The sequence below is a fragment of the Protopterus annectens genome, chromosome 7.part0, assembly GCF_019279795.1.
Source record: "Protopterus annectens isolate FY-2018-M chromosome 7.part0, PAN1.0, whole genome shotgun sequence".
Taxonomy (NCBI): domain Eukaryota; kingdom Metazoa; phylum Chordata; order Ceratodontiformes; family Protopteridae; genus Protopterus; species Protopterus annectens.
The window spans coordinates 1,756,540,118-1,756,559,161 of NC_056739.1; the positions used below are offsets into that span (position 1 = coordinate 1,756,540,118).

Sequence of the window (19,044 nt, forward strand, 5' to 3'; positions counted from 1 at the left end):
TCAGAACTACTAGATACAAGGATTTACATTTATTTATGACATAAATAAGACATGTTCATGAGACAGATATGTGTCTCAAAGGATCCCCATGCTCTAGAACAGACTCCTCATCCATATGAAGCAGCAGAGTCCATCCCTAACTCTATTTAAATGTAACATTAAACAATGGATGGGAAATCAAAAATTCACCCTGGGTCTGGCCCACATGTATCTGATAGACAGAGGCAGACAATAATGCCCAAACTAACATACCCCCTCCTCACATAGCCTCTAGAAATTTACTAACTAACATACCTCCTCCTAATAAAAGTCCGTTATACACAGGGACACAATTAGGTTGCATTGCACTACTAGGCTTAGAAAAGGTCCTGGTGGTCATAAGCCTAGAATATACCTATGAACTTATTAACCTATGAGTCTATAAATTTATGGTTAAATTCAGAAGATCAACATAATAAGAATAAAATGATATAAATGATTGCAAATGAGAAATTTAAAAGCACTTTAACATTGCTTTAAGAATATGATTGTACTAAACTTATCTCAAGGACTCTCAAGATTTTATTGTGATTGTGGAAAGACTGAGATATCATGAAATCATTATAAATCTGTTGTTTACTATGAATAATCAAGTCTTTTAGTCAACAGTTAATTATTCAAACCCAAAAAAATCTAAAAGCTTGGGAGTGTCATGCAAAACGGCAAAACACAGCAAACATTTTTTCAGGTAGGTTGCATATCCCCATGCTCCAGAATGTGCCTTACACGGATTGACTAAAATCCCTGTCACTATACTCCGTATAATGTAGACTTCTTAGAAGAGACTTAAACCTGGCCTACAGAGCAACCCAAGACTGAGACCTAATGAAGTTACGGCATAGCCACAAATCAAATGGGGCTAGTAGGGCTACCCATTCCAGGGACATATATATAGCCTGTGACTTAAATAGGACATGCTAGAGGGACAGATTTATCCCCCAGTGACTGCCACTTATTTGGAGCAGGCTACCAATTCATGTGAAACACAGTGCCTCTATGACATTGTTCAAGAGGAGCCTGAATGACTGGATGGGGCACCATAAATTCTTACCAGGGATAGAGCCCACAACCCTCCTGGACATAGGCAGTTATGACTAAATACAAACAAAACAGGAACAGCACATAGGTAAACTGGGTTTAGGCAAACTGAAGAAACAACCAAATAATAAATCCAAAACCTGGAAATGCAGGGTTGAGTCAAAATAAAAAGACTTTATTCCAAACCAACTCACAAAGCTTTCTACATATGTGCATATATATATATATATATATATATATATATATATATATATATATATATATATATATATATATATATATATATATATATATATATATATATATATATCTATAATGAACGAACAATCAAAATGATGAGTACAACATACTCAACAACGTTTGATCGATCATTCATTTAATCGGACACTCTAAATACTGAAATTTGGAGTTCAGAAATGTTTTGGTCGGCCATCCCGGTCAGTGTAGCGTGTGACGTAGACATGCTACATTGTTTGGAATGGCGATGTCACAAGCTGCTTTGTTTAATATACCAACTCTGAGATCACTGTACATTGGGGAAATTGCCCTTTCCGCAGTGTACAGCGATCTCAGAGCTGGTATATTTAGTTAGGGGGGGTGTATATATGGGCCCACTATGTAATTTTGAAATACGGAAATCCCGAAATTCAGTATTTCGAAATTACATAGCCGAAAACTCAAAGTTCTGAAACCGGCAGAAGTGCGAAATTCAAAATCCCGAAGCACGGAGATGTTGAATTTCCGCTTACGCTGGTATGGTGTGTGGTGTTGAATTTAGGTAAGTTTGTGTGTGTAAATGTGTTGGTTAGAGGCTTTAGTGTGTGTTGTGACTGTGATGTGTGTGTGAGGGACTGTAAGATGTGTGTGTGTGTGTGTGTGTGTGTGTGTGTGTGTGTGTGTGTTTGTGTGTGTGTGTGTGTGTGTGTGTGTGTGTGTGTGTGTGTGTGTGTGTGTGAGTTTTGTTTGTGTTTCTGTTTGTGCGATCTCAGAGTTAGAATATATAATTAGGGGCGTGTGGGGGGGTGCAGCCTCCCACATGGGAAGTGCAGGGGGCGTGCCCTCCTGCTTATCTATAGTGTAGATGCATTTATGTGATTGGGGGGGCTGTGTTTATGTGTGTACTGTATGTTTAGCGTAGTTTTGGCATTTTGAATTTTACGGTTGTGTGTTTTCGGAATTGTGAGTTGTGCTTGGGTTTGCAGCTATGTAATTTCAAAATACTGAATTTCTGGATTTCAATATTTCGAAATTACATAGTGGACCCATATATGTGTGTGTGCGTGTTTGTGTGTTGGTTGTATGCTTGTTTGTGCTATTAGGGCTGGGGTCATGTACAAAATGCTATTATTGGAAAACTTAAGACATCCATAAAAGCCTTGAAACCTCTCTCTATTTAATGCATCATTGCAACTACTAAGTAAACCAGTTTCCATAGACTTACCTGGTATAAGGGGAAGCTCCTTCTGAACTGCTTTAGCATTGATAATCAAGCTCTATAGGTCATTTCTACATGTACCGTTCACTGCTGAATAACCTATCACTTCTGAAGATATACTGTATAGATGCTTGTGAACTGGGAGATGACCTTTCTTTGGAATTTTTCTCTGTACTGACCCTATGTAGTACCAACCCTTCTCTAGATTTTCCCCAGCTGTTTTTGGAAAATATTCAGGAAATTCATGAAAGTATGAAAAATGAAATACACTGACAATACCTATTAAATGTTTCAGGTGTAATTTGTTCAGCTATGGGTTATTGGAAATAAAATTTGGTTGCATCAGAATATTGGTCTCATTGAACCATGTGAAATGTATGCCAATAGCAATGGAACCTTTTCTAAACAATATGAACCGTAATGAAGCCTGACAATGGTCTTACTGACCTTATTGTTGTGCATTAGATCTTTAGAGGTTTATTGTGAGCATGAGAAGATCTGACAATTTTTATTCAATGTTTGTTTGGAAAAACTGTAACAAATTATAGGTGCAAAGAAAAACACTGCATTTTTTATGTGGGTGCACCTTGGAGAAAGAGTCAGATAGGCATTACATTGCCTCTTTGGGATCACTTTTTCTCTGATAATCACCTTTTCTCTGAGATGCAACAACCTTGGAATAATACTAATAAGGCAAAGAGAAGGAAAGTATGAGGAATGCAGGAAATGGCCTGCCCCCTATAATAAATGTTTTTGATATCATGCTTGCAGAGCGATGAGCTTAAATACATGTACTATGAGAATGTGAGTACTCAAACAGTAAACTTTTCTGATTGGACAGAATCAGTGAGCTATTTTAAATGCAGATATGTGTGTGTGTGTGTGTGTGTGTGTGTGTGTGTGTGTGTGTGTGTGTGTGTGTGTGTGTGTGTGTGTGTGTGTGTGTGTGTGTGTGTATATTGATTTAGCTATATCATTTACATATATGCATATAACTTTTTGTAAAGATTTCACATGTAAGGAATCCTTATACTCAAACAAGAAAATCATGTCATGAACTCCTTTTTTTTATAGTCCCATTGCTGGGATACCCATCAGCTTATTTTTGGTGCATCTCCTTCTAATGCACAATCCATCCAAACCAACATAAACTGACCAGTGTGCCTTCCCTAGATAAGGTCTGACAAGCTGTGACCATAGACAGTGGAGCAACATCAGTTTTTAGGGAAGGAGAGGACATCAAGCCATCCCAAAAACCTCTGATATTGGAAACTTACATGCCTCGTGACTTCATCTTTGTCCAAGGCCACAGTGTTATGGAAACATAAAAATGTTCCTTCACTGGTTGGGTCTCATCCTTCCAGATGGGAATAACCATGTTGTTATATTGGCAATGAATCGCCTAGAGACTGGGAGTGTAGCGACCATTTAGGAGCCACTATTATTAACATCTGTTTCTGCTTGTGGTTTTGTGTGGAATTTTAGATCTAGTTTCTTTAGCACAAAGAGTTGTCTCATTTTGAGGACATTGCCACAAGGAGGCTTCCCCCACCTCAACGTTGACATGTCCCTCTTAATGCATCACCTCACTACTTGAGATGTTTTTCCTCAGCAAATGTTCCCTGGACTCCACTGGCAATTGTGACTCATGGATATGCCTCTCCCCCACACACTCCCCCACCCTTAGCAGATTCACCACTCGTTATTTCTCTCCCTTTTAACTCATTAACATCTATGTGGTGTGGAATGTCATACCTCTAACAGCGTATCAATACCTTCAGAGCATTTTCTGAAAAGTAAACTTAAAAAGCGCAAGATAAACAAATGTAAATATATTGTGAACATCTTCATCCTGAATGTTATTTTTTCTTTAATACGATTTACTTTGCAGTATTCCATATCATTTTTATTACTTCCAAATCAATACTTATTTGAACTTAACAATTATCTGCGATAGATGTGTTAATCTTTATTGTATTTACAGATACATTCAACAAAACATCAGAAGAAAACACTTGGGCTATTATTTCAATTGTGGTATTACGTTATATCTGTCATTTCTTTGACTCCACCAGCATAACAAGACATTTGAATAGCACAGAATGCAGAGTACAGCTGGAACTGCAAAACCAGTTATGCTTGGTGTAGCACACTACCTCAAGGTGTAATATGGTGCCACTGCACAGAGGAAAGATATGCAAACACCTGTGTGAACTTGCATGCATATGCATACACAGACACAGACACACACACACACACACACACACACACACACACACACACACACACACACACACACACACACGCACACACACGCACACACACACACACACACACACATGCACACACACACGCACAAACACAGACTAAGAATTTTTTTATATCATGCACTTGTAGATCAATGTCTAATGGGAAATATTCCCAGGAATAAATTGAAACTAGACTACATCATGTAAATAAGGTGCATTTGTTAACATAAATGCACAGTGTAGCAGTCTTGCTCTGCAGTTATGCTAGTGCAACATATTGACATATTTATATATTCTACAACTGATTTTTCACATCTCCTGTATGTGTCATTTCATAGTTATTATGTAGACAACAGTATTCGTGAAAGCACTTTCTAGAGGTGTTACAGACAGTGTTTTAGTCTCCCTTTGGCACTTTGTATGCCTTCTTTATGGTAACTTGACATACAGTATATCTTTATCAACATTTTTTCTACAGGAACTGTCCAAATGTATCCAGCTTACTCAGTCCTCTAAAATGTAATAGTTCCTCTAGAGTGCAACTCATATTTAATAGATGTCTAGTCATAATGCCTTCTAACATACTGATTGCATACAGTCACTATTCCTATTATGCAAATGAATGGAAAGACCTGACTTTATGCAGCTGGATAATATATTTTTCACTTTCACAATTACAATAGTATGTAAGTATAATTACAACATTTACTGTCAAAACGGTTATAGTGTTTCTAGTGTTCATCACCCTTTTTTAGCATCATGTCTCAGTGGATCTAGCAAGTTGTTGATTTAATTATAGGAGTTTCATCAAAAAAAGCCTTTTGCTAATAGTATTGAACAGTTCCATTGGTATACACTAGTTAAACACAGAGACATGCATAGAACTGTGACTCTGTCTGCCACCTAGATGAGCAATAAAAGTTAACCAAAATGTGTAAAAAAGCACAAATTCATATCAAGCGGATATGTGCATCTGTACAAAAAAAATGAGTAATCATCTCTATAATGTACCCTCTTGCAACCACCTTTTGAAAGAACTCTAAATTTAGTATACACAAACTTGTTACTTATTTGCTGTGAGGTAGTTAGCCTAAGAGAATTACTTATTGTTAGAATAATTGTATTAATATTTAATATTTAGTAAAATGCTTCAGATGTGCTATACACAATGTATATTTTGTACTAGAAGAAGTGTTACATTAAAATTCCTGTGACAGATATTTTTATTCCTTCCAGGTTAATTTATAATGCCTTTCAGTGAATATCTACAATATTAATTCAGTATTATAATTCTGTTGTTTCTGAACTTCATAATTTTTGATTTTCAATACTTAAAATAATGTTTGTATAACTGGAAAAAGTTATTATTCTATTTACAATTCTATCATTTTATACATGCATGTGTGTCCATGTGTGCAACTGTGCATATATGTGTGCATGCGTGTATGTGTGTGTGTGTGTGTGTATATGTGTGTGTGGGTGCGTGTATATGTGTGTATACTTATGCACATGCACTTGCCAGTGTTTTAAGAATAGTCCCTGGGACTCAGAAAGATTTAACATAATAAAGAAGCCTTAACTCACAAGGTTTGCATATTGCACTAAGCCACTCCTATTTAGAAATCACTCTGCCATGGAGAACTTTCCCTCACAGTGGCTTCAGTGCAGGGAGCAGTCTTGTGGTTTGTGGCAATCAATTAGACAGAATGCCTAATGCTAATTATTCATGATCTCTCTCTCTCTCTCTTGAAAATGTCTATAGCTCCTTATTTGCTCAAATGAATACAATTTTACTCTAGTCTAGAAAGAAAAAGAAACAGCTCTCCAAACAGTTACTCATTCACTCTTATGGCAGTACTTGTGACAGAGGTAAGTTTAGTGAAGATGTGGTTGTTAGTGTATAAATGTGTGTGGATGTCTGTAGGGGTACAAATGAGGCAGCATTAATGTGTGTGTGTGTGTGTGTGTGTGTGTGTGTGTGTGTGTGTGTGTGTGTGTGTGTGTGTGTGTGTGTGTGTGCTGATTCATTTAATCAGGTGTATGACTGTTTCCCTGGGTAGGAGTGAGTGTGGTGAGGCTTATTTTTTGAGGAGGATGTGGATGTGTATGCATGTGAGAGAATGTCCTGGGAGCATATCTTTGTGTGTGTGTGTGTGTGTGTGTGTGTGTGTGTGTGTGTGTGTGTGTGTGTGTGTGTGTGTGTGTGTGTGCGTGTGTGTGCGTGTGCGTGCGTGTGCGTGTGTGTGTGTGTGTCTATGTACATATAAAGTTGCCTTTGCTAATGGAATGTGTGAACTGCTAGGGAGAACACTGCTTTAATCAGGTTTGATAGCTCTTGTATTCAATTCGGAGACATGGCAATGAGATGCTAATGAGGTCTTTCTCATTGTAGCTATACCTGCCCCTGAATCTCTTTTTGCATTTATGCTATTTGCCCAACAAGTGTTGAGAGATTAGTGCAAGTGGTGAGAATTGTGCTGAATTGTGGATATTTTTTTCTTTTTTTCACTAATTGTGCCTGTTAATGTCTCAGCTGCACAAAATGGGCCATTGTAGAATTTGTAGAATCTGTATCTTACCTGAAGAATTCTCCAACCAATAACGATTGGCAGAACTTAAGCCTTTCATCCAAGTAACAGGGACAATCCAGGTATAGCTGAAACATAGAAATGTCAATAATTATTCAAGATATTTTTTAATATACTTTTTACTAAATGCTTTCATAAGGCACTCACATATAGAAGATAAACAAGCAAACTTTGAACACAATTTTACATCACATATGTCCTGAAGTGTCCAGCATTGCCACACTATAAATCTCATGGAGAATGCAAGAGATCCCTATACAAACTATTTACCATTAATAGAAAGGTTTGGAATGATGGAACAATTATTATTAATAAAAGTAGTCTACCACCATGATTTCTTCTTATATAACCTCACTTTTGCAAATAACCACAAATCCCAGCATATATACAATTACTAGAATTACTACAAAGACAGAAGCATTTGCATATAGTCAATGACCCTGCCATCCCCAACACACTTATGTTAAGTTGTGTGCCATCATACAAGAAGCTTGATGATTTTAATATACTATCAAAAACACAAGACATTATGCCTTCATAAATTCCAATGCCTTGGATCAACTTATCCACGCCCCCACCAGGGGCAGCAATATCCTAGACCTGGTCATTACCAACATGAGTGACTGGTGTTCCACACCAGAAGTCATTTCCTCATTGGTCAGATCTGACCACGAGCTAATCAGCCTAGACATCCACATCCCGCCCCCAACCCCATTAGGGAAACCACTGTAAAAAATGTCCCCAAAGCCAACTTCACACTTCTTAAGACAGAAGTAGCAAACTTCGCAACACCCATGTAGATGGACAATAGAGGTACAACTGCTGAATCCTACACAAATGCACTTTATAAGCACTTACATGAGTGCATGGATCGTGCTATCCCTAACAGAACCAAGATGCTATCCTTCAAGAAAAGGAAGCCAATCTGGTGGTCCCATGCTATAAACAAACTCTACAACAGAAGAACGAAACTGTTGCAAAAAAGAGTAAACTCCCATGACTGGAAGAACTCCCTGGTCAGCCTCAGTAAGAAGCTGAGATCCCTCATAAAATCCTCCAAAGCTAGTTATGAAAACAAAATCACCACTAATTCTAAAGACAACCACAAAGCATTCTATAGCTATGTCAAGAATCTCAATGGCAACACTCAACTGAGTTACAGCACAATGACATGAAATATACAAAACAAACTGATATTGCCAACATCCTGGCAGATAGATTCAGTGCTAACTTTACCCCCCACCCCCCTCAACCCCTAAAGGGCCCATCTCTACACCGGAAGAATAAAATGCCTGTAATCATGGCTGCACAGGTAAAAAACACACTCTCCAAAGCCAAGAACATGGCATCCATTGGACCTGACAACATCCCCGGCTGCGTTCTACATGAACTATAGCATGAACTGGCACCCCACCCAAGCACCATGTTCAATCATAGCCTCACCTCAGGCTTTGTGCCCACTGAATGGTGCACAGTGATGGTCCCACTCCACAAAGGGGGAGCCACCACGGACCCTGGGAACTACTGCCCCAGTAGCCTAACGAGCCTGGTCTGCAAGGCCATGGAACGTATCATCATGGAACTTATAAACAAAGACATTGGTAATATCCAAACTCTGGACCCTACCCAGTTCGGGTTTGTAAAAGGCAGATCATGTCTCCTAAACCCGATTGACTTCTTTGAAGCTGTCACCAAAGCCGTAGATGAGAATAAGATGGTTCACACAGCCTATCTAGATCTCGCCAAGGCATTTGACACCATCCCCCACTCTGGAATTATAGATAAATTCACTAAACTAGGTATAAATCCCTATGTCACAAGGTGGGTTGCCAAATGGCTCACTGACCGAACCCACACTGTGAAAGTAGCAGACTCCAAATCCAACTTCAGGCCAGTGACAAGTGGAGTACCACAGGGTTTAGTCCTGGGTCCTCTCCTGTTTGGTATCTACATTTCTGAAGTACAGGCTAACACAGAAGGTCTTTGGCTAACAAAGTTCGCAGATGACAGCAATCTAAGAGCCATAATTAAAACTCCTAATGATGCGGATATCCTACAAAAGGGCCTTGCTGAGACAGATGCCTGGTGTCAAAGCCATGGCCTCAAGCTCAATGCCAAAAAGTGCATTGTCATCCCCTTTGGTAAAAACTCTGTACCCATGAGCTACCACATAAGTGGTAGTCTACTTAACACTGAAACTGTGATAAGAGACCTTGAGATACAGGTGGACAGTAGTCTCTCCTTTGATAATCACATCACCACAGTAGTCAGGAAATCCTTCTACATGACACACCTCATCACAAAAGGTTTCTCATCCAGGAAAAAAGAGGTCATTGTTCCCCTCTGCTTGTTACTCATTAGACCCATTATAGAGTACAGTGCCCCTTTTGGTATGTACCTCACAAGACATCTACAACAACTGGAAAGACTGCAGAAATACCTCACAAAGAGGATTACTGGTCTCAAACAGATGCCCTATGCAAACCATCTAAAAAAACTCCAGTTTTACTCCGTCGCATATCACCTACTCGGAGGTGATTTCTGCCTAACATACAAAGCTATGTCAAACCCAGAGCTGTTGGACATGCTCCATTTAAAGAAATTCCAATCCCTTCAAGCTACATGCCCTAGGGACCTAAACCTTGTCACCACAATAAACAGAACATGCTGGAGGGATAGATTCCTGTCCCAGAGACTTCCCATACTCTGGAACAAACTACCAATCTATATCAAACAAAGCTCCTCATTAGCACTCTTCAAGAAAAATCTTGATGATTGGATGAGAAATAGGAAATTCACCCTGGGTTCACCTCTGTGGCTCTGCTCGACAGGGGCACAGGAAAATAATTTTCTTGGCTGGCGAAAGCCAGGGTACCTTTTTGGCTAGGCTTGTATAGGCCCTAGGGCCAATAACCTAGTATGTACCCATGAACCTATGAACCTTCCTCCTTTCAACACCTGATAGAAGGATTTAAGCACTACAGAACCAAACTCCAGACGAGGCAGTACTAGGGGGGCAGCTCAGAGGCTGATATTACATAATTCTTCCTTCAGTCTTAATTTCCTCTCTCAGCTAAAAGTTTCTCTCAAACCTTTCATAAGTTCTTCTTAATCAACTACACTAGAGGTAGCAACATCCTTGACCTGGTCATTACTAACATGGGCGATCATTGCTCTACACCAATAGACAACTCCTCCCTGGTTACATCTGACCACAAACTAATCACCTTGGAAATCTACATCCCTCCCACCCCCCCAACAAAGGTAACCACCATAAAAAATTTCTCCAAAGCTAACTTTGGGCTCCTAAAAACAGAGGTGGCTAACTTCACAGCACCCATATGCAAATGGAGAATAATTGCATGACTGCCGAATCATACTCCAATGCACTGTATGAACACTTACACAAATGCACGGATCTCGCCATACCCAGTAGAACCAAAATGCTCTCCTCCAAAAAAAAGGAAGCCAATCTGGTGGTCCCCTGACATTAACAAACTCTGCAACAGAAGGAGGAAACTGATGTGGAATAAGGTGAAGTCCCAAGATTGAAAAAACTCCCTTATCAGCTTCAACAAAAAGTTGAGATCCCTCATCAAATCCTCTAAAGCTAGCTATGAAAACAGAATTGCAGCAGATAGTAAAGACAATCAAAAGGCCTTCTAAAGTTATGTAAAGAATCTCCACACAATACCGAGATTTGCTCTGAGCTACTGCCCAATGGTACCTTCTATACTGAGCCAGCAGATATTGCCAATATCTTCTTCTTCTGGCTTTTCCCAGTTAGGAGTCACCACAGTTGATCACCTGTCTGCTCATGACTGGCAGTAGAGTTTTACGGTGTCGAGTTGCCAGCCCGGCACCCAACCTTCCATGGAAGGCACACACACACTCACGCACTCATGCCTAGGGCCAATTTTAGAGTGTCCAATCCATCTATAGCATGTCTTTGGGATGAAACTGGAGCACCTGGAGGAAACCCATGCGACCACAGGGAGGACGTGCAGACTCCACACAGATGGCACCCCAGCTGAGGATCGAACTAGAGAAGTTCTTGCTATGAGGTGACAATGCTAACCACTACACCACCATGGCCACCTATACTGGCCGACAGATTCAGTGTCAACTTTAGCCCCCCCAAAGGACCAATCACAATGCCAGTAGATTGATAGGCACCCAGTATTACTGCTGCACAGGTTACAACAGCACTGTCCAAGGCCAAGAATACAGCTTCTATGGGACCTGACAATATCCCTGGCTGTGTTCTACATGAACTACAGAGTGAACTGGCACCTCACCTGTGTGCCCTGTTCAACCACAGTCTCACCTCAGACTTTGTCCCTACTGAATGGTGCACTGCTATAGTCATCCCTCTCCACAAAGGAGGAGTGACTACAGACCCTGGGAACTATCGCCCCATTAGCCTGACAAGTCTGATATGCAACGCTATGGAATGCATCATCATGGACCTAATAAATAAGGATATAGGGAATCTCCAAACTCTGGATCCCACACAGTTTAGTTTTGTGAAGAATAGATCATGCCTGCTCAACTTGGTCAACTTCTTTGAGTCAGTCACCAGAGCTGTGGATAAAGGCAAGGTGGTTAATACAGCCTACCTTGATCTGGCCAAGGCCTTTGATACCATTCCTCATTCAGGAATAATAGAAAAATTCACTAAGCTAGGAATCAACCCCTATATCACTGGGTGGGTTGCAAACTGGCTCACAGATAGAACCAACAGTGTGAAAGTAGATGACCCCAAGTCAGACCACTGACCAGGCATGAGTGGAGTCCCACAGGGATTGGTCATGGATCCTCTCCTGTTTGGTATCTACTTCACAGAACTCCAGGCCAACACGAAGAGACTCTGGCTGACAAAGTTCGCAGACAATTGCAAGATGGGAGCCATTATTAACTCCCCAAGTGATACTGACATCCTACAGAAAGGCCTTATTGAGACCAACAACTGGTGTCAGAACCATGGCCTTAAGCTCAATGCCAAAAAATGTATCGTCATCCCTTTTTGGAAAAACCCACTTCCCATGAATTACCACATTGATGGTAGTCCACTGAACACAGAAGTCATTATAAGAGATCTGAGAACACAGGTTGACAGCAACCTCTCTTTTGACCACCACATTGCCACTGTAGTCTGGAAGTCCTTCTATGTGGCACATCTCATTACTAAGGATTATGCATCCAGGAAGAAAGAGGTCATTGTCTCCCCTTACTCTTCCCTCATTAGGCCAATCATCGAGTATAATTCCCCATTTGACATGTACCTCACTAGACATCTGCAACAACTGGAGAGGCTGCAAAGAGGATCCTAGGCCTTAAACACTTGTACTATATGGACAGACTCAAAAAACTCTAACTATTCTCTGTCTCATATCGCTTACTTAGAGGCACTCTGCTTGACTTACACAGCCATGTCTGACCCAGCTCTGTTAGAAATGCTACATCTAAAGAAATCCAAATCACTCCGCACCACATACACCAGAGACCTCATCCTCATTACCACAATCAACAGAATGTTCTGGAGGGACAGGGTCATAACGCAGAGACTGTCCATGCTTTGGAAGAGACTTCCCACATATGTCAAACAGAGCACCTCACTGGCCCTCTTCAAGAGAAATCTTGATGAGTGGATGGGAAATAGAAAATTCACCCCGGGGATCACTCCAGTGGCTCTACTTGACAGAGGCACTGGGAACTAAGGTTGGGTTGCATGATTCCAGGGTAATCCTATGGGCTAGGCTTGTAAAGGCTCCAGTGCCATTAGCCTATTACACACCTATGAACTCCTTTCCTATGCCTCTCCATATGTAAACATTTCTCTTTTCTACATTGCTAGAGTATTTATTCACTCCTGTTGCCACACAATATGCCCATTCCATTTTTTTGCTGTTATACTCCTGACATAGCCTCATAAAGACAAAATCTGACATTTCTCCTCTTCTTTCCATCCTTGGCTCCATCTACCTATACCAAGAAAAATTAATGGCAAAGTTCTTGGGACCTCCTTCCAAAACATATCCTCCCACTCAGAAATGCATTGGTCCATATAAACCTCACATACCTACATTCCCATAACTTGTAATCATGACCTGCCTATTTTCTCTGCACATCCGATATTTCCTATCTCTCACATTCTAACTTTTTTCTGAAAATGCAGTGGTGTACAAAACCACCTGTAGAGCTAACTCATTTACAATTCCCATATAGTGGGACTATTCTGAGCTTAAGACAACCTCCATACCACCCTTCTCCGTATTCATTTAGACAAGGCAATAATCTCTGCACTCCAATATTTCATTCCTAATATTTTCATCTCCCACCTATAGTTATTCTTATTGTGTTTTGAATATATCTTGCCTCCTTTTGCTTCCTCTTTTGTGTTCTTTGCATTTGCTTGAATTCTGATACTCAGACACTCCTGATTTAGTGAATGGATCATTACTATCCTCTTCAGCCAGATCTGAACCACCTATTTAAGCTCTTCAAATTGTATCAAATACTCGGTCTCATTCCAAATGTCTCCATTTGCTCCTCCCATTTGATGAACATCAAGATCCTGTTTTTGGTCATATCTGTATTGAGCAGATCACTCAGCAGCTGAATCCTTCTTAGAGTCCATCTCTTCCTGTTCACAATTTTACCATCCCTTCTGATATATGGTTTGGTCCATTGTGAGGTCTGCAATAGACTTTTGACTCCCTGAATTAATGTCTCCTTCCACTCACCAATATTTAGGTAAGATATCCTGCCTTCTCTGTCCCCACTTCTAGCAACCATCCCCCTTGGCCCCATTGGCTGAAACTTCCTTTAACAGGAATGACAATCATATTTACATCATATACATTTGAAACTCTGGAATTCAGCATCTGCCGCATCTCCTTCCCAAGTAGAGCATCCCCTTAGAATTTCTGTGCCCTCTGTTATTTCAAGTTTAATAAGATAATTTTAGCCATATGAATTCCATCCCACTTGTAAAGATCAACCATTACAATACATGAATGGAAATTTATATGTGTGACTAGATGTACACAGTTACTTACACACACACACACACACACACACACACACACACACACACACACACACACACACACACACAAACTCGAGTATTTTTGTATATCATACAGACTTTCTACACCATTTTTTTTTGCACGTGTGCATGTGTGTGTGTGTGTGTGTGTGTGTGTGTGTGTGTGTGTGTGTGTGTGTGTGTGTGTGTGTGTAGTTAATGTAATTTAATGAGTCACAGGAATGATTAAAAGTGGTTTAGAGCACGTTAACAGCTTCATAGCTTCATAGCTGTTTATTAGGCTAATGACCACAAGGGCCTTTCTAAGTCTAGCCATGTATCCCAAATCTCTTAGAAGTTCTGGTACCCTTGATAAGTATAAGTAGGGGCTTGGGAGGTGAAACATTTACAAGAAGGGGCCTGGGAGATTAACAATTTACAGGCTGCCTGTGTCCATTAGAAACATAGGTGCCAAACCCAGGATGAATTTCCTGTTCCCTGTCCCAGGACCAATCCCTGAGGGACTCCACTTATGACTGGCCTCTCTGTAGAGGTAGACTTCCGAGTTCTAACTTACTTTCTGGGTCCTGTCTCTGAGCCAGCTGGCAATCTAATGGGTTACATAAGGGTTCGTACCTAACCTCATAATATTGTCAACAATGCCAAAGTAGGGGATTGTGTCAAATGCCTTGACCAGGTCAAAGTAGACAGTGTGAGACATTTTGACCTCATCCATTGCTTTGGTGACATTCTCAAAGATGTCCCCCAGGTTGAGTATGCACGTCCTAACCTTGATGAAATCTGATTGGGTTGGGTCCAGTGTCTGGAGGAGTTCTGTGTCATTAGTGATAATTGTCATGATAATTCTTTTCATAGCTTTGCATATGAAACTGGTGAGACTTATGTGTCTGTACATTCCCAGGTCTGCACATGGCCCACCTTATGCAGATGGATGACTGTTGCTGTTCTCCACTCATGAGACATGAAACATGTTTGATGGCTACAGTTAAATAGCAATTCCAGAGGCCCTGCATGTTTCATGCTATTTAGAAGGCATGCTGGAATATTGTTTGGACCCATTGAGGCAGTGTTCTTGGCCTTAGAGAGAGCATTAAGGACTTGATTCCCTAGTGATAACAGGGGGAGTTATATTTGATGATATTTCCTGGGGGAAGGTTGATTGGGAGAGAGGGGGGTAAAGTTTGAGCTGAAATTGTCTGTTAGTAGGTTTGCTATATGTTCTGGCTCAGTATAGGTGGTTCCATTTGCACTGAGTTCTGCACACAATTGTGTCTTTGAGGTTGCGGACATAACTAAAGAATGCCTTGTGGTTGTCCTTGGCCTGACTGGCCAAATTTACCATATATTTTGATTTGATAGACTTTATTTGTAATCTGAGTTGTTTGTTTAGTTTGATGAGAGTACTTTTATCCTTCCTTCTGTTATACAGCCTATTGATGCTGTGCTAAGTTAAGTTTGTGAGCATAGGTCTACACTGCAGCAGTGCTGTTCTGTGACAATTTCCTGTGCATTTGTTAAAGTAAAATAAGGAGTTTATTTATTTGCTTATTTCTTTGCAGTGCCAGGTCAAAACAAATTTCCAGAAACAGTCAAGATAAATAAAAAGCTGGCATTATATACAGACCAAATTCAAAAGTAGTACATGGGAAAAGTTATAAGGTACCTTAAACCTGTTCCTTGACCAATATATATATATATATATATATATATATATAAATATTATATATATATATATATATATATATATATATATATATATATATATATATATTGGTCAATGAACAGGTTTAAGGTACCTTATAACTTTTCCCATATATATATATATATATATATATATATATATATATATATATATATATATATATATATATATAAGTGTGTGGATCTAGGACTATTGAATGAAAGTTCAATAGTCTGAATCCACAATCACCGAACACACTTTAACAAAATGCTTTCACCAAAAAAGCGCTTTCGTTAAAGTGTGTTAAAAAATACATTACATTTATGTTTTTGCAGGGGGGCAAGCCCCTCCTGCACCCCCCACACACCCCTACTTTAATAGTCTTACTCCGAGGTTGCAATACAGTGGGGAAAAGGGAATTTTCCCTTATCCCCACTGTAGTGCGATCTCCACAACAGGCATACTTATGCGAAAGTGCTTCTTTGGTGAAACGCACTTTCGTGCAACTATGCCCGGCCGAATCTGTTTCGGTGATGTTGCTGTTCAGGGATCCGTACAGATCCCATATAGATATATATATATATATATATATATATATATATATATAGATATATATGTATATATGTATATGTATAACTATATATATATATATATATATATATATATATATATATATATGTATATGTATAACTATATATATATATATATGTATAAATATAAATATAAATATTTATATATATATATATATATATGTGTTTATGTATATATATATATATATATATATATATATGTATATGTATATATATATGTGTGTGTGTGTGTGTGTGTGTGTGTATGTATATATATGCAGACATACACACACACACACACACACACACACATATATATATATATATATATATATATATATATATATATATATATATGAAAAGAATCAGCGTGCACAAGGTGGATAGTCTGAACTTATGTAAAACAATAGACGCATGTGCACTGAATATCATTTCTGAGATGAATGATACTATAAGCATGCCATATATTCGTTTAGGTTCAGTCCTATGACTTGCTTAAAACCAAGCATGGAAACATTGTGATGATTATCAGAAGGGTTTTGTTCTAACCTTTAGCCATTTGAAAGGTGAAGGAAAATTCCAATGTCAAGTAACAAAGAATTTCAGAAAACTAACTTGTGAAGATTCATCTTCTGGAAGGTGTACCTAATTCTGGCACATGGCATACAGTGTGGTATTTTATAGTATATAGCCATTTATGTGCTAAACTGAGATGTTCTGAACAAGGAGCTTAGACTGCTGCCTCTAATTGAATGCATATAATATCATGATGCTGTGTGGGTGCAAGTCCAGGACAAAGTGAGAAGTTCTGTTATAAGTCTGCTCTAGTTTATGAAGAGTACAGCATAGAAATTATGGTTATGTATGATGCATACAGGACTGTAGAGAAGTATAGGTAATATTCATATAAACTGAAATGTATGATGTGTGTGATGTATAAAGGACTGGAGAGAAGTATAAACAGTCTTTATTCAACTGTGACAAGTCACTGAGGATATTACTCTGTACAGCATAAGTAGTGTTTGAATTTTATTAACTGCTGCTTGAGATGGAGGTGAAATCAGAGGTCATTATCAATTTTAAGTTAAAATCACTTAGAGAATTTGGATACTTCTCTGACACAGTTATTAGAATAAGTTATTAGAAGAGTTAGAGGTGGTATGGTAGAAGGTAATTCTGAGCCAAACATTACACACCTACTTTTTAGGCATTTAAACACAAGCCAGAAGATGCCCACCATACTTGAACAGAGCTGAAAGTGCTATGAAGCTTTGTCTTTAAAGCATAAACTGTACTATCAAACATAATATAATGTAATAATCATCACACCAAAGTGACACAGCAAGACCACATCCCTTTATATATAAGATGGAGACTGAAGAGGGCCCTGCAAATTACAATGATGAATTTGACTCGTGTTCAAAGTAATTAAATATGCTATTCTGTACCACTCAATTACTTACTGAAGGTAACATTAAATATCATACACTTCTTCAAAACATTCAACAAATAATAAGTAAATAAATACCCTTTCCTGAATTCAAATTTTCAATGAAAGCATAAGTAAGGTAGTTTTCTTTCCTTGGAGTACAATAATCTGCCATCTTCATAATGAATTATTGTAAATACTAAGACAGTACAGATTTTGGGAAGGAAATGCACCCTAGCAGTGAAGTGATCCTCGAAATAGCTCAGTTGGGAGAGTGTTAGACTGAAGATCTAGAGGTCCCTGGTTCAATCCTGGGTTTTGGCATAGAAACCTTTGGGGGAGGTTGGCATAATGATTAAAGTGTTTACCTTACAGACACAAGGTGCAGGGTTTGAGAGCCTAGTACTAAACCATGAACTACGCACCGTCACTGAAGTGTAAATTGACAAAATACTGTGTAAAAAACAAACTTTTAACACATCCTAGATTGTACTGATATAGCTAGTCTAAGGGGATTCACATCACATTCACCATCTCAGAGGTGCTATAGATTGTGACAGCAAAGGACTCCTTTAGGAACAATAACTATAAATACATTGGCTAAAATTAGTCCTTGCATTTGGTAATCTACATTTGAATGCATATTAGATTTTACACAGGCATTATGGTTTAATATGAACCAATACATACGTTAAGCTAATATATGTATAGCTAATGACAGTGCATATTAATGAATGTTCTTAGAGGGTAAAGGAAATAATTGGATTTATTGTGGATGCATTTATGAATACTGAAGTCTGCACAAAAGAGAATCAAAATATAGGGTCAGCAGATCATTATAAATATTAGAAAGGCAGGGCTTTTAGAACTAAAGTGAAGCTAAGGATAAATAACAGAATTACTTACTTACAACAGCATTAATGCATTGAAATCATATTATCAGATGTGATGTACTGTGCAGAGCA

The 19,044-nt window shown here is 39.0% G+C and overlaps 1 protein-coding gene and 1 non-coding gene across 4 annotated transcripts in view; one reads left to right on the plus strand and one right to left on the minus strand.

Moving 5' to 3' along the window:
* LOC122807226 (aminopeptidase Ey-like) overlaps positions 1–19,044 on the minus strand; it is a 1,536,433-nt gene that overhangs the window by 560,056 nt on the left and 957,333 nt on the right. For all 3 annotated transcript variants that reach the window (XM_044078305.1, XM_044078303.1, XM_044078304.1), the window contains exon 12: positions 7,341–7,417. In XM_044078305.1, the coding sequence (XP_043934240.1) occupies positions 7,341–7,417 (77 nt within the window). The remainder of the gene's footprint in view (positions 1–7,340; positions 7,418–19,044) is intronic.
* Positions 18,331–18,403, plus strand: TRNAF-GAA. Its single transcript has one exon. It is a non-coding gene; the product is annotated as a tRNA-Phe (tRNA).